Raw genomic sequence first — 14,864 nt, forward strand, 5'->3', positions numbered from 1 at the left:
GGTCGCTGGCAGCCTGCGCTCCCCCGGTGACCGGGGCATGGCTGTGCCTCCTGACGCTTGAGGGGCGTCAGCATTTCCAAGCTGTTTGGCAGCAGTCGGTTCCCCGGGATGAGAATTAAAGCTTGGTATCTGGCTTGAGCACCAATGCCGTGACTCTCAAGAAACCTTTGGGGGTAGATCTTGAACCGACCGGAGCCCCAAGGAGGATGCACGGGAACGTGCGTGCTTCCAGAGCCGGCAGCGGCCCCGTGCCTGCAGGTCAGCTCCTAGTTTCGAGAGCGACGTAAGCGCTGAAAAGGAGAGGGGGCTTGGAGGAGCTGAACTAAAGTGTTAAAGGACATAAGGATGGTTTTCTGTTACTTTTCTAAGCCTCCTAACTGTGCTGTTGATATATGGAGTAAAGGAAATAAATTCACTCTTCAGTTGAACGTTTGCCTAGGACTGAATAATCTCAGGGCTGCTGGCAAGCCGTGTGCTTCCCGTCCCCAAGGCTGGATAATCTGGGAAGCAGAGGTACTGGGCCGCTGGCCAGAGCCCCGGCGGAGGATTTGGGGGGCCCAGGAGTGCCTCCTCCGTGAGCTACAAGGGGCTGCACGGGGGCGGGACGGGGAAGAACCGCCTCGGTGCAGCCGAGCAGCCTTGGCAGCCCGCAGGAAGGGCCCGAGGGGCTGCGCAAGCTTGGAACAACGCGTTTGCCCCTTTGCCAAGTGCTTAGCATCTCCCACAACATCCTTCTTGCTGCTGCATGTCCTCATTTACTGGAGCAAATGTTTTAATGGGAAGAATAGACATAAAGTTGGGGATTTTGGCCATTAGCCCTCAGTACTGCTGAAAGCTGAATGTCCTATTAAGTTCTGCAACAGTTTCAGGGACTTTTTTTACCTCTTGGAGCTTGGGTTTTGCCTCCCTGTTAGTCCTGCCAGCTGCTGCTCTTGCCGACCGTACACAGAGCCCTTCTCGCCTCCTCTCCCTCCGGCTCAGGCTGCCGGCGGAGATCCTGCCTGGGATTTTGTGCCCGCTCCTGCTGCCCCACTGCCCTTGCTTGAGCCTTGCACAGCCTCTGAGCGGGGTCTGCTGTCACCACGCACTGCTCCCGAAGGGAACAACGGCACCCGATGGAAACGGTAGTCGTACAGGGCCCGTCACTAGCCTCTAATAACTACTGAACTCCCCGTGCTAGTGCGAGGGTGAAGGCAGTCCTGGAGCCGGTGCTCCCCTCCTGCGGAGCAGGACCAGCCACGGCCATCGGTACATGTTAAACACAGCTGGCAGCAATGTCAGGGAGCAAATTTGGTACCTTTGCACGTTCCCAGCTAGGTGAGCACTGGCAGTCCTGGTACCTGAGTTATGGATGCTAGGGACGAGGTAGCTGAGCAATTAGATCACTTCCCAGAGCCATTAAGCATCACAGACAGACTAAATGACTCTCCATTTTCTTTGCAATCGCTCATACAGACGTTTATTGTTTGCCTCTTGGTGCTCAGCGTGACGGCGATACAGTCAAGCACAACCGTCTCCAGCCCCCCGGGAGCAGTCCACATGCGTCCCCCTGAGGCCGCGCGCTCAGTGCATGCTCACCGGTAATCAAGCAGATAACGACTTACGCTTTAGCTACATCAGGATACATCAGGATAGCTCACAATATGACAGGCTAGCATGGGGACAGCATGCAAACGCCTGAGAAAAAGTGAGTCCCCCCTTTCCAGGGACGCTGAGGTGCTGCCCTAGACCCGGCCCAGCATTCGCGCTATCCACCAGTTGCACGGCATGATGATCCGGCAGATCACCCTCCCGCCCTGGTAGCAGTAAGGGTAGGGGTAGTAGCCCAGGAGGGGCTCGCACACCCGCCGGCAGTAGCGGTTGGCGCGCCGGCACTGGGCGCAGCAGTAGCCTCGCTCGTCCCACAAGGGGTGAAACTCCAGGCCGTTCTCCGTCTGCAGGGAGAGAGCCGGTGTCAGAGCAAGGGAGAGGAAAACAGCTTGGGAGCAATGCCAGGACACCCCGGAGCATGGCCAGGGCACCCCAGGAGAGCGGCCAGGACGCCCCGGAGCGCAGCCCGGCACCAATGCAGGGCAGGAGGCTTGCAGTGCTGCGGGGGCCGTGGGAAACGGCATGGCCAGCAGCGCGGGGCTCGCTGCAGGGTACCCAGCCTGGAGGGCTCTCTCCGGGCAGCTGGCACTTTCCTTCTGTAGGCACCCGGACGCCAGCGCTTCTCCTCCCTGCTTCCCACCTGCCTGCAATGGCAAAGGAGCGTGGGGAGCTGAGGCACCCCCGGGTGCCCCCACGGACAGGCAGATTCCCTGCACTCACGTAGTCGTTGACGGGCAGATCCTCCTCGGTGAGCTGCCGTGCCCGGCGCTTGGGCCCCGGTTGCGCATCCTTCTCCACCTCGTGTTCGTTCTCCCCGTCCAGCCAGCTTTGGTTGTTCGTAAGCAGCTCAGTGTCATCTTCTCCCTCTCCGAGGTCGGCGAGCTCAGGAGCTGTGGGAAGAGCCCAAATATCACTGTCAGTGACCAGGGAGGAGGGGAACAAAAGCAGCAGGCGGCATTAAAGTCTCCAGCAAAATTTGGTGCCACAGTACAAGAACAGGAGGAAATGGCCCCAAGCTGAACAGCTCCACCAGCAAACCAGGTCTAGCTCCGTTCCCTCCTGCTCCTGTGCAAGCCTGGATGAAGGGCTTTACATGATAAAACGAACAGAGGACGGTGGGGAAGATGTGACCTGTCTGGTCCCCACGCCAGAGCTCACCCCTCTTGCCCGTGGGTGGTGTCTGTGCACCCCACAGGATGCTGCGGTGCACGGGGGGGTATCCTCGCAGTGGGCCGTGCTGGCACTCACGGGCTTTTGTAGAGCACCAGCCTGTCACCCGGGAAGCAGCACATTTTGGGGCAGATGAGGCCCAGCTACAGCTCCTGTCGCTGATTTAGGTAAGTCCCACAATGACATTAATTTCTTGTGCTGAAGCTTTCCCACAGATTGGGTCTCACAGGGGGCCCTAGAGACCAGGGAAGCAGAAAGGGGAAAGCACGTTCCGTTCACATTGGATGCTCTTTTGCTAGCAGCACCATCAACGGCTGCCAGCTGAAGGGCAGCCGGTACCTGCGCCGGTCAAGACTGTCCCTCTGCGGGCTGCTGAGACGTGATGCTAAAGGTGCGTGTGCTCCTAATTAACTGCACACCACGCAGCCGCATGCCCGAGGAGCACTGCCACCTCTGAAACCCACCAGCAACTTTGCAAGGAGAAGTGCGGACTGCCAGCGGCAGCCCTTCTCCAGGGACAGCGACACAAAAGCCTTGCTCCTCTCAGTACGCGGCTGGTGCAGCGTTACCCGGGGGTGCCGGCGATTAGGGCTTGCTCTCGCGTGAGGGGCTTTCTGCTGTCGCCGGCCGAGGGGTGAAACGGGAGCGCTCCAGCTAGCCCATCCCGGTGGTGAGCAGAGCTCCTTCGGAGCGCGGCTGCCCCCCGAATCGACCTCCAGACTTGCAGCAGCCCTCGCTTCAAGTGCCCAGGCTTTTCTCTCACTCCGCTCCTTATTCAACTGCGGGCTCAAAGCGTTTTGGCAGTGCGTCACCGCCGGTTCGTGGCAGGGGAGGCGCCACCGAGCCCGTCCTGCTCGGCGTGGGGCTGGACACGGAGGTCCGGCAGGGTGCCCTGCGCTGGCACCCACCGCTCCCCGCAACAGCTGACATGTGGGGCCACAATGGGCAACTTTGACCTCGACATTTTTCCTTGCAAGTGGTTTTTAAACTAGATCGTCCTGATAGCAATGGGTTAGAGAGCGTGTGCAATTATACCGGTGCATGTAAGAGGCCAGCCACCTCTGGTAGGGACGTACAGCGAGCAGCTGGAGGTGGCAACCCTGTCGTGTGATTTAGATGCGGGTGGAATAGGATGTCTGCTCACCCTCTGATGTTCATGCAGTGACAAGAATTTAGGTGTCCCGGTTTGCAGCAGTGCTGGCTTCTTTGCAGGTACGAAGGGGTTTTTCTTTGTTACAAGGAGGGTGGCCACTTTGCAAAGTGCAGGGAGCCAAGTGAGATGAACGCTTTGCAGGGAGAAACTTCAGCTCCTGCTATTACACTGTCCATATTCTCTCATGGTTGCACAAAAACCTGTTTTCAAGTCTGAGATTTACGACCAGGCTGCAGGCTCAGGTTCCCTGCCAGCTCGCAATGAGGGGAATTTCGTAGGGGAAGGGGGACGGTGGCAGTCACTGCAGCTCTGCTCCTGGTGAGGTGGGCTGATCACGCACCCCGGTGCCTGCGAGGCACTTTGGGTGGGAGGGAACGGGCTCTTTGTACCTGCTATCAGCGTTGGGTGGATCCAGTAGATGGTCACATTCCTACAGATGTCAAAGATTTTGGAGCTCTTCAGAAACTCCTTGTTCTGAATGGGCTTTTCTCCAGGGACCCAGACCATGGACTGCTCAAAGTAGGTGCTCGTAATTTCTTCTCCCTGGAAGAAGAATGAGATTTCATTGTGGCATGATGGGACACGCTCTGCCCACCTCCAGCTGCTCCTCCTCTCCTTGGCTTACCCCATGCGCCTCTTCCCCTCCAAGCAAGCAGGTAGATTTTGTCCTGCTTCCTTAGCCCCTAGGTCTGGTCGCTCACTGGATGCAAGCGCAGTATCCCCTGGTCCTAACAGCGTTAGCTCGGTGGTGCGCCAGCGCGACCCCGGGCCTCGTCTTCCTCTGCCCTTGCTGGGCCAGCACCACCCTGCTCTCTCCTCCCTCCATCCATCATGCTCCAAGAGCCTTCTCCTTCACTGTCCCCACCAGCTGGAACAGCCTTCTGGAGCTCCCCAGCTCATTTGAAACCAAAGATTAAAACATCTCCTTTCTGCTTTGCTCTAACTACTTAATTTCTCTCTCCTTCTACTGCTGATTTTGTGATCGAACACTTTAATTTATTCCTCACAGAAATTCTTTGCACGGCTGTATTCTGTAATTTATAACACATGTCGCATACACTGCATTATTCCGTGGTGTATTTTGGCAGGACTTGGGAAGGGAGATATAAAAAGATTATTGGATAGGTCTATGCTGAGCTCTCTGCCAAGGCAGCGTTGTGTACGTTGGTCGTGGTAGCCCATAGAGCAAGCTGGCGATTTCTCTCCAGAAGGTGTCTAGAGCAGTAGTTCTCATTTATAGACATTTTCTTCATGGCTTTGGGAAGTCTTAGCAAAGAGTCACCAAAACCTGACGAATTTTGAGTCATTTTGGGAGTCTTTGCTGAAAGCCGTTCTGCGGGGAAGGTGACCCACAGGGAACCGGCAGCGCACGGGCTCCAGGAATGGGCTCCGAGAGCCCCGTCCCTGGGGAATGTCTCTCCCACCGGAGCAGCTGGAGAAGCGCTTTTCCCTGCAGCTACCTTCCTCCCTTGCTGGCTGCTCCGTGCCAGGAAAACCCGTGGCCTCCAGCCGGGCAGCGTTATCCGCCGGGATGGCTGTGGTTGCTGGTGGCAGGCAGCTGCCAGTCCCGGGCCTTCGCGGAGGCTTTTGCTGGTGGCTTCTCAGCGAGCACCTGGTTTTGCAGCTAGAGAAGTGCAGAAAAGTTACGACTGTAAAATGGCCTTTTCCTTGTCTCCTGCGCACCGGGGGCAGGCACGAGGGGAGCAAACGCCTGCCAGCCCGGGGGAGGCGAGACACTTGGGGATACGGGGTTTCTGCTCCGGGAGGGGCATCCCAGCATCCCAGCGTGGGGTGGACAACGGGGAGAAGCAAGGGTGTTGCAGCCTGGCCACATCTTTCCCCCACGGCTCCAGAGACGACAAGCTCCCTAGTTTTTCGAATCATTTCCATGGATTAATACTGAGATTTTTGCCTCCTTTTGTGTTTCCTTATCCCCCAAAAAACTGCAGAAACCAGGGGAGGGAGGGAGAAGGAGGATTGCTGCTGAAGACATCTGAGCATGTGTTTCCCAATTTCTCAAAAGGCCGGCAGACTCCTAGGAAGAAATGACTAGATCTTAAATCTACATTTATCTCATTGGGTTTTACATTTCAGTCCTCTACCTGGGGCAATGTTCTGCCGAAGATTGAAAAGTCATATCTATTTTATGATGGTAACAGAAAAGATCTATTAGCTTCTTATGGCATAATCAAAGAATCTGTGTCTTGGAATTTAGGTCATGATTCAGGAAAATGCTTCTGCACACGCTTTATTTTAAACACATGTTCTGCTGGCATTTTACGCAGAATGGCTTCTTTGTGAGGAGAAATTAAATTGACTAACACCCTTCTGTCAACGGGAAGACAGGAGGGCTGTGCTGAAGGGCTGTAACAGCGCCGGAGGCTTCGAGGAGCAAAACGGGAGATGGCCTCAAGTCCTTTCATCGCACGGCACAAAGACCGAGGCAGCACATCAGCTTGTCAGAGAGAGGGATTAAAATAAGAGTTAAGTACTTTTTCATGCGGCACGCTAATTATGGGACTCGTCGCCGCAGGATGCAGTGGGCGAAAATCAAGTGGGTTTAAAGAACAATTAGACACATTCATGGAAGAAAGGTCCACGCAGAAGTACCGACACAAGGATGTGGCCCCAGCCTTGGCTCGGGAAGCGCCTGCCGTGCAGGGCACCGGGAGCAGTGGGAAGGGGGAAGGATCACGGCACGCGCCCTGCTCCCATCACCTGGCCCTAAACATCGCCCTCGGGCAGGGTCCGAGGCACATCCCGGGCTTGCCGACCCCGCCGCTCCTCCCGTCTTCCAGGGATTCAAGCTGGTGGTTAAGTGCTTTCTCAAATCACATTTCATAAATGCGGCTGCTCTTTTAAATTCATTACTTCTGCCTCATCCTGCTTGAGAACGCGTGGCTCAGGTCGTGGAGAAAACAATTTGATTGACTTCTGGCGTCTGCTAATCCTGAGCTGCCTTGCGACCTTTTGACTACAACAGGATTATTGTTCTTGAGCTTCAGTACTGCGCTGAAGGTTTTTGCCTGCCTGTTGTCTAATCCTGTCTCTTTTGATTTGCTGTTTTGAGAAGCAATCCTCTGAAATACGATAATTTTACGAAGCGATCACAACTCATTATTTCTTTATTGCAAATTCTCCGGGAAGGCTGGAGCAGATGGAAAGGCGGTGAGAAAGTGGGGAAGGTGGGTTTCGCTGCGAGGGCCTTACGCAGGTTTGTACTGGCTTTTATTTACATACCTCAAGTTCGGGGATCTTGGTCTCCGTAGTCTCAGGTATGACTTTAGTCTGAGTTTTGATGAAGCATTTTTGAAGTCCCACGAAGAAGATGCCCGTTATTCCCTACAGCATCGAAACAAACAGCAAAAAGCAGTCGCTGAAAAGCTGAAGGATAAATAACCGCATCATACCGAGCGTACAGCCGCCTCAGAGTTTCGTTATATTTTTCCTGTTGATGTTTTTGTGCAAACTCTGTTCAGCAGCAATGCTAAGATGTACTAACAGGTTCTCCTAAGGGATATTGTGTTTTATGGTTTGGGAGAATAAGGCTTTTTACAAATAGTTTGAGGCAGATAGTCATAAAATTTTACTTTGCTCCCCTTTCCCTTGTAACTACCATGAGCTCTGGTAATCATAAATAAATATATGCAGAATAGCATCTGACCGTTATGGTTATATGAACATTCAGCCTTCAGTTCCTGCTAGGCTATTAGCTGAAAATTTTGCCATATGTCACTGCACAGGGTATTTCCCTACAAATTTTAATTAGGTTTCAGAGAGAGCCTACAATGTTGTCACGAGGTTTTAATGCTCTCCAGACAGATAAATGTACTGAGTTGGGATAGATTTATGGTGATTGCATTCCTTTGCAAGGGTAAATCCGATAACTAGATCTAGCTTTTAAAATGTATTTCCTTGGAACTGAACCATGCCAGTATTAAATACTGGTGCAAGCTTGCATAGCTATATATATCTTTTCCTTTGGAAGCATCCCCAGGCGGTCTGCCCAGAGGCACTGCTCTCCCTAGCCCAGAATAAATCGTGCCGGGACTTGGCACCTCCGTGTCCTCAGGGTCCCCTCGGCCTCGCTGCAGCCAGGCTCTCGGCACGCGCTGGCATTTAAGCGCAGGCGAGGTCGCGTCCGGCACTCACGTTTTTGAAGTCGTGGATCTCCAGGATCTCCTCGCTGCCGTTGCCCGTCCGGAAGGTCTCCGTTCTGGCCAGCGGGTCGATCTCCATCACCACCTTGTGCTTCTCGCCGCCGCTGAGGAACGTGCGCTCCAGGCCGTAGAGCTGCAGGGGCGAAACCGCGCGGGGTCGCGGCAGCCCCCGGCGCCGGACGCGGCCGGAGAGCGGGCGCTGCCTTCTGCCGAAGGCGGTGGTGAACATCCCCCCCCCCCCCCAGCACACACACACGCAAACTGCCCCGGGGCCGTGGCCGTGGCCGTGGCCGTGGCCGTGGCGTGAGCGGGTTTCGGAGCCTGCTGGCAGCGTTGCCAGGACGGACGCTCCCCGCTCGGCGGCCGCGCGAAGGCGGCGGGTCCCAGGCGGGCAGCGCGGCGCCTGCCGGCCCCTTCGCCTCCCCTTGAAAAGCCGCCAGCGCGACGTGCTTCCCGGCAGCCGCCCGCCTCTCCCGCTGCTCGGCGCGGGGCTTTTGGGAAGATATATATATACGTGTGTGTGTGTGCCCGTGGATTCTGTGCTATGGAGGAAGCGGTGCGAAGCCCGAAACGGCTGGGAGGCTGCCTGTCTGACGGCCAAACGCGCCCGGCGCTGCAAAGCGATCCGCGAGGGCGATCCCGTGCGGCACCTCGCGCCGGGCCGGCGCGCTGCACCCGGGGGGGGGTGTGTGTGTGTGTGTGTGTGTGGGGGGGGGGGTTACGTCCGCCAGCGCGGCGGCGGCCCACTAACCCGCGGGGCCTGGCTGGCTGGGGCCGCACGCGGAGCCGCGAGGCGCCCCACAGGGCCGAAGCCCCCGCTCGCTCGCTCGCTCGCTCGCGGTCCTTCGGGACGGGTGCCCCCGCGGCGCCGTGCCGCGGCCGCCCGCCCCCGGGAGCCGCGCTTCGCTTTTTTTGCAAGGCCTTTTGCGTTCTTCAGCTGTATGAAGAGCGCTCGAAGGGCTTTTGTTCTTGAAAGAGTCTCGCTCCCCTCGGTTCACGTTTCCGCCCGTCAGCAATCCGAGCCCCCCCCATCCTGATTTTCCTGGAAGGCTCCTGGGCCGGCTGGAGAAGTCGTTGCCTCCGGGCGGCGGATGGAACGGGATGCATGCCGGGCGCCAGGAGCGGAGCAGCCCAAGTGCCCTGGGCTGCCTGCTGCCGCTCCTCGCACGTGCCCACCCACCCGACGGTTTGAAGAAGAGCCGCGGAAATACCGACTAACTCCTCCTTTTCCCGCTCCCCACTCGCAAAGCGAGGCGGCCGGGGCCCGGCAGGGGAGCGGGTCGGGCGGGAAGCTCCCCACGGGTGGCTCCAGCCCTTCTCCTTGCCAGGCGAACATTTTGGTGTTAATGCAAGCGTTTTCTCTCCGTGCTGCCCGGAACGACCTCGTCCCAAAATGCCAAACGACGGCTCGTGTGCCCGGCAGCCGGCGGCACTGTGCCGCGGGGCGACGCTCCCCAAAGCGGCACTGCCGGCAGCGCATCCCCCTTTGGGGCGCCGGGAGCCAGGGAGCCCGACCCAGCCCGCAGCAGCGCCTCCTCCGAAAGCTAACCCGTCCCGCCGTCCCCGCGCGCCGCGGAGCGACGCCTTAGAGGAGGAAACATAACCCGTGGCAATCAATCACCGCCGCGTCCTGGCTTTCTCTCCTCTTTGTGCTGCGGCGTAATGACTTTTCCACCAGTTTCTGGCAAGATAATTGAAATGAAATGGAAAATATTTTCTTACTTGTCATAAAATTTGCTGCTGGTGAAAGGGAGTAACTTTAACTCTTTGCGGCGTAGACCCCCTCCCCTCCCCTGCAATTATCCGTTAGGAAAAGACTGCACTGACAGAGAGGGAAAAAAAAAAAGCAGCCCATACAAAGTAAAAGTTAAATATGAATAGCACAAATATTTTTAAAAGTCCCCATGAATTCTTGTGGTGTAAGAAAATACGTTTTGCAAACCTGTCAGCATTTCAGGGGATAGTTAAGCACTTCAAGAGGCATAAATGTGTCGGTGGCAGAGTAGCTCCCGCGAGGAAAAGGGGTACGCGGAAAGTTTGTACTTACTTTCTTGGGCGTTGGGTTCCAGAGAAACTTTACACCAAAAAATATCAGAATAAGAAAAATCACCAGCACACAAAAGAGCAGTCCACAGATCTTGTATCTTGTGCAGGTCCTCTTTCGGGGTTTAGATGCTTCTGCCTGATTAATGACAAAAGAGCAATATCCAGAGGTCCGTGAGCGGTTCGGGGAGAGCCGAGCCTGTCATGCTAGCAGATCCCGGGCGGCAGCTCGAGCGTGGCAAAGAAAACCACCAACTTACGTCCAGAAAGCGGCAGCCGTCGGGGCTGTGCGGAGCCGGCCCTGCCATGGTGTCGCGGCGGGGACGGGAGCGCTGCCGAGCTGGAGCCGGGACGGCGCCGGATGCACATGCCAGCAGGGAGAGGGCCGGTCCTGGCTCCGGACGCGCCCGCCGCCGTAGCCCTGCGGGGAGCCGGCAATGCCCCGGCCCCGCGCGCGGCCTGGGGGCCTGCGGGGCTCCGGGCAGGGGAGGTGTGTGCGCGTGTGCGGCGTGCGTGCGGCGGAGATGGGCGCATGTGTGCGGTGCATGTGCGTGCAGCGTGCGCATGTCGGAGGTGTGCATGTGTGCGTGTGCAGCGTGCACGTCGGAGTTTTGCATGTGTGTGCATCCTGTGCACATCGGGGTGTGCACGCGTGTGGTGTGTGTGTGGCGGAGATGGGTGCACGTGTGCGGTGCGTGTGCGTGCAGCGTGCGCATGTCGGAGGTGTGCATGTGTGCATGTGCAGCGTGCACATCGGAGTTTTGTATGTGTGTGCATCATGTGCACATCGGGGTGTGCACGCATGTGCAGCGTGTGTGCGCTGGAGGTGCGCACGCATTTGTGGCATGTGCACATCAGAGGTGTGCAGGCATGTGCAGCATGTATGTGTCGGAGGTGTGCACGTGTGTGCATCATGTGTGCATTGGGGTGTGCACGCATGTGCAGGATGTGCATGTCGGAGGTGTGCACACGTGTGCGGGGTCTGCGTGTTGGAGGTGTGCATGCGTGTGTGGCATGTGCGTGGGTGCTGTGCTTGTGTCAGAGGAGTGCACGCTTGTGCAGCATGTGCGTTGGTGCCATGCGCGTCACAGATGTGCACGTGTGTGCGGCATGTTTGTGTTGGAGGTGTGAAGGCATGTACAGGCACGTGCACGTCAGAGGTGTGCACGCTTGTGCAGCATGCGTGTTGGCACCGTGCACATTTCAGAGGTGGGCAGGTGTGTGCAGGTGTGCAGGCATGTGTAGTGTGCATGTGTCAGAGGTGCGCACACGTGTACAGGTATGTGCGTGGGTGCCATGCACATCGGAGGCGTGCAGGTGTGTGCAGTGTGTGCATGGGTGCTGTGTGTTTATCGGAGGTGTGCAGGCGTGTGCAGCATGTGTGTGGGTGCTGTGCACATGCGCAGGCGTGTGCAGGCATGTGCAGGCATGTGTGTGGGCGCCGTGCGTGTGTGGGAGGTGTGCAGGCACGTGCAAGCGTGTGCAGGGTGTGCAAGGTTGCCATGCACGTCGGGGGTGTGCAGGCGTGTGCCTGTGTGTGCGTGGGCACCATGCTCATGTGGAAGGTGCGCAGGCGTGTGCAGGCATGTGCAGGTGTGTGAGGTTGCCATGCGTGTGTTGGAGTTGTGCAGGCACATACAGCATGTGCATGGGCGCCGGGTGCGTGCCGGAGGTGTGCAGGCGTGCGACGTGCGTGGGCACCATGCATGCGTCAGCAGTGTGCAGGCATATGCATGTGTGCGCATGGGCATCGTGCCCGTGTGCAGGCATGTGCAGGCGTGTGCAAGGTTGCCGTGTGCGTGTCAGCAGTGTGCAGGCGTGTGCACGCGTGTGCATGGGCGCTGCGCGCGGCTCCTGCTTGCTGTGTGCACAATCTGCCTTGCTGCAAAGTCGCTCTACCCAGGAATTTCTTGTCTAATTTTTTGTCTATGTTAAAAAATTTGCATTTGTTGAAAGCAGACCATTTCTTCACAGAATGAGCCCATTTTAAGACAAGCAAAGTTTCTGCTCTGAACAGGCTCGCGGCTCCCTGGTGTAGCGGAGCCGCTATGCACTGTTTTTCCAGGCTGTTGACGCTAATAAAACCCCAGAGCACATCACACACTAATTAAAATCACACCGAAAAGAAACCCACGTAGAGTTTTACTCCGGGTGAGATGCAGAGGAAGAAATCGCCGCGATGGGTCTGAGCTGCACTGCTCACCGCGAGCGGCTCAGCCGCGACCGGGCCACCTCGGCACCAGCACCGGTGCAGCACCAAGCAGCGCCAGGTGGCCGTCCCCGAGCCGGGTGGCCGTCTTGGCTGCAACGAGGACAAAACCTGCGGTTTTTGCCCAGCTCTTCCACGCTCTGCACCACCGTGCAAGACACCGGCGAGCGCCGGCGGCGAGCGGAGGCAGCTCTTTCCCACGCGTCGCCAGCTGCCAGCTCAGGAGAGAATTTCTCTTCTTTTAATTCAATAGCAACCACTCGAGAACATAAACCATACTGTGTTTTTTTTATCTTTGAGGGGCCAATAACAGAAGGGAATCACATTGACAAGTCAATGACAGCTCGTTATTTGGAGGAGAAAAATCTGTTTCTAATGGAAAGCAATCGGAGGTGGCTCTTGAAAAGATCCACAATATTTTGGAAATCTAAATGAGGCAAATGTGCGCAGACGCTGCATTTATATTTCTGCATTTTTCTTTTCACCGCAAACCTTTGCCCCCAAAGCTTTTGTTGTTCACTGAACACTGAAACGTCTGTTTTGGACTGAAAACATTTTCTTTTCCTGTCGTTTCAAAGAAAAACTTTGGAGCAGCTCTACTGGAAGACTTTTGTGATTACAGGAAAGAATTATAGCAGCGCTGTTAAACAGCCATAATTGATCAACGTTGCAACGATATTCGCAATATCCCCCATCCGATGGACAGGAAACACTGCAAATACCACTCGTTCACCAAATTAGGCATTATTATTTTATTACTGTTGTAAGGTAAATGTCAAGCTTCTTAATGGCAATCACTGTAGCTCCAGCAGGAGCCCGGCCTCTGAATTAGCTCTTAGAGGTGAGAAACTCCCGGGGTTGGAAGTTAATAAAACTCAATAAATATCATGAGCTCTTGGCAAGGTGTCTGGGAGGGAGGCGCCGCGCGCGAGCAGCAGGGCAGCGCTGGGGAGAGCGGCGAGGGCAGCGGCTGGGCAGCCTCGCGCCGCCACGGGCTGCGAAATTCGGCAGGGCCAGCCGGCAGGAAGGGACCCTTCCCATCCTCAACTAGATTTGCCGTGGAAAAATAGCAGTCAGGGTTTTGGTCAAAAAACCTGGTTCCAACGGAAGCCTCCCGTCAGTGCCAGCGAAGGGGGAACAGTCGCTAATTCTCCTTGCCGCTAACGAGCGCAAGTCTGCATGACGGGGGAGAATTTAATCTGACGCGAACGGAGGAAGAAAAGCGATCCTCATATAATGTGTGACTAATTGATACCCAGAAGAACATTTCGAATGATTAAAAGGCTTTTGATTTTTATACAGGACAATAAGAGGCTCATTGGCTTCGAGTGGTGCATCCTTTAGGTTTTTTGTGCTTCTCGCTCCAGTTTACCCAGAAAAATTTATTGTATCCATAATGCAGTTTGACTGCTGCATAAAATCTGTGCGTCTGGAAATGCGATACCAAGAAATTCCTCCCGGGCAGCGCTCCGGTCCGCGCGCAGCACGAGGTGGGGCGAGACACGGTGCCAGCCCTGCTCCGCTAACCAGCAGCTCCCCAAAGCAGTGGGGCTTGGACAGCAACCTCCAGCAGAAAACGAATCATGATTAATACGGCGCTCTTTATTATAATGAAAAACCCATTAAGGTCAGCGGCGGCATCTCCAAGCAGCACTAAATTGGAACGATGGAGACAGTAAAGTTAAAAATGAGCCATAATATTAATGTGGATAGTGAATTAATTGGGCAATTCCATAGGTAGTAAGTAAATCATGCCATTTGCAGTGGGACGCGACGCCTTGTGGCTTTTACTGCCGGGTGGGCAGGCAAGCGGTGCGCGCCGCCGCCGTCGCCCGTTTGCTCTCCCGCGGGAGGGGGAGGCTCGTCTCCGTCCCACGCGCCGGACCGACACCGCTGCGGTGCCGCTGGCCTCTGGGCTCCGCAGGGATTTCCCCCAAACCGGAGTGGTTGCATGCAGGTCTGTCGGGGTGTCCGTTCCCTCCCGCCCCCTTTCCAACAGCCCGGACAGCAAATAGAGAAAAGTGAAAAAAAAATCGCTTGTAAAAGGAAATCGCCTATTAATTAGCCACCGGGCTGATCACAGAATGCGTTTTGTGCTTCAGACTACCCCATTTTCTGCAGCTTTTGGCAGACGAGGGAACACATATCCCCTCTTATCAACTAGCCGTGTATGGCCTCTCTTGAAGAGAGGTTTCAGCAATTGGCCTGTTCATCGTTCATTGTTTATCTTATGTTCACGGCGTCACAGAGAACTCCAGAGCATGCTTGATTTAAGGTAAGAAACTTAAGCATTTGCAGAAAACTGCTGAGGGATCTGGACACCACGAACAAGGCGCGCATGGTCACGTGGCCCCCTGGAAATCTGTAGCCACAGCAGATTATTCAAAGCTGACAAACCTTTTGGAAAGCACATAAAAGATAAATTCATGGTGGCCCTTCAGAAGGAGCCGTTTGGAAAGTTATGACCAAAGACACACACTTCTCCTTGCTCACAGCCCATGAAAAATCCGACTTCTCAGAGCTGCGCTGCCGCTGCCGC

At 55.9% G+C, this 14,864-nt stretch overlaps 1 protein-coding gene across 1 annotated transcript; it reads right to left on the bottom strand.

The window, feature by feature from the left end:
• Positions 1–1,373: 1,373 nt before the first annotated feature.
• TNMD (tenomodulin) lies at positions 1,374–10,503 on the bottom strand. Its single transcript, XM_067303991.1, has 7 exons — positions 10,377–10,503; positions 10,121–10,255; positions 8,066–8,206; positions 7,154–7,255; positions 4,303–4,456; positions 2,311–2,480; positions 1,374–1,934 (listed from the first exon to the last, which is right to left on the bottom strand). Exons 1-7 carry the CDS (start codon positions 10,422–10,424, stop codon positions 1,725–1,727), a joined length of 960 nt encoding a protein of 319 aa, XP_067160092.1. The 5' UTR covers positions 10,425–10,503; the 3' UTR covers positions 1,374–1,724.
• Between the last annotated feature and the right edge of the window lie 4,361 nt (positions 10,504–14,864).

The sequence above is a fragment of the Apteryx mantelli genome, chromosome 13 (genome assembly GCF_036417845.1).
Source record: "Apteryx mantelli isolate bAptMan1 chromosome 13, bAptMan1.hap1, whole genome shotgun sequence".
In the NCBI taxonomy this organism is placed as follows: domain Eukaryota; kingdom Metazoa; phylum Chordata; class Aves; order Apterygiformes; family Apterygidae; genus Apteryx; species Apteryx mantelli.

Coding starts and splice junctions, on each gene's coding strand:
- TNMD (XM_067303991.1), bottom strand. CDS start 10,424: ATGGCAGGGCCGGCTCCGCACAGCCCCGACGGCTGCCGCTTTCTGGAC. Junction 10,256..10,376: donor ACGGCTGCCGCTTTCTGGAC/GTAAGTTGGTGG, acceptor GTCATTAATCAG/GCAGAAGCATCTAAACCCCG. Junction 1,935..2,310: donor ATCTGCCCGTCAACGACTAC/GTGAGTGCAGGG, acceptor CTCTCCCTGCAG/ACGGAGAACGGCCTGGAGTT.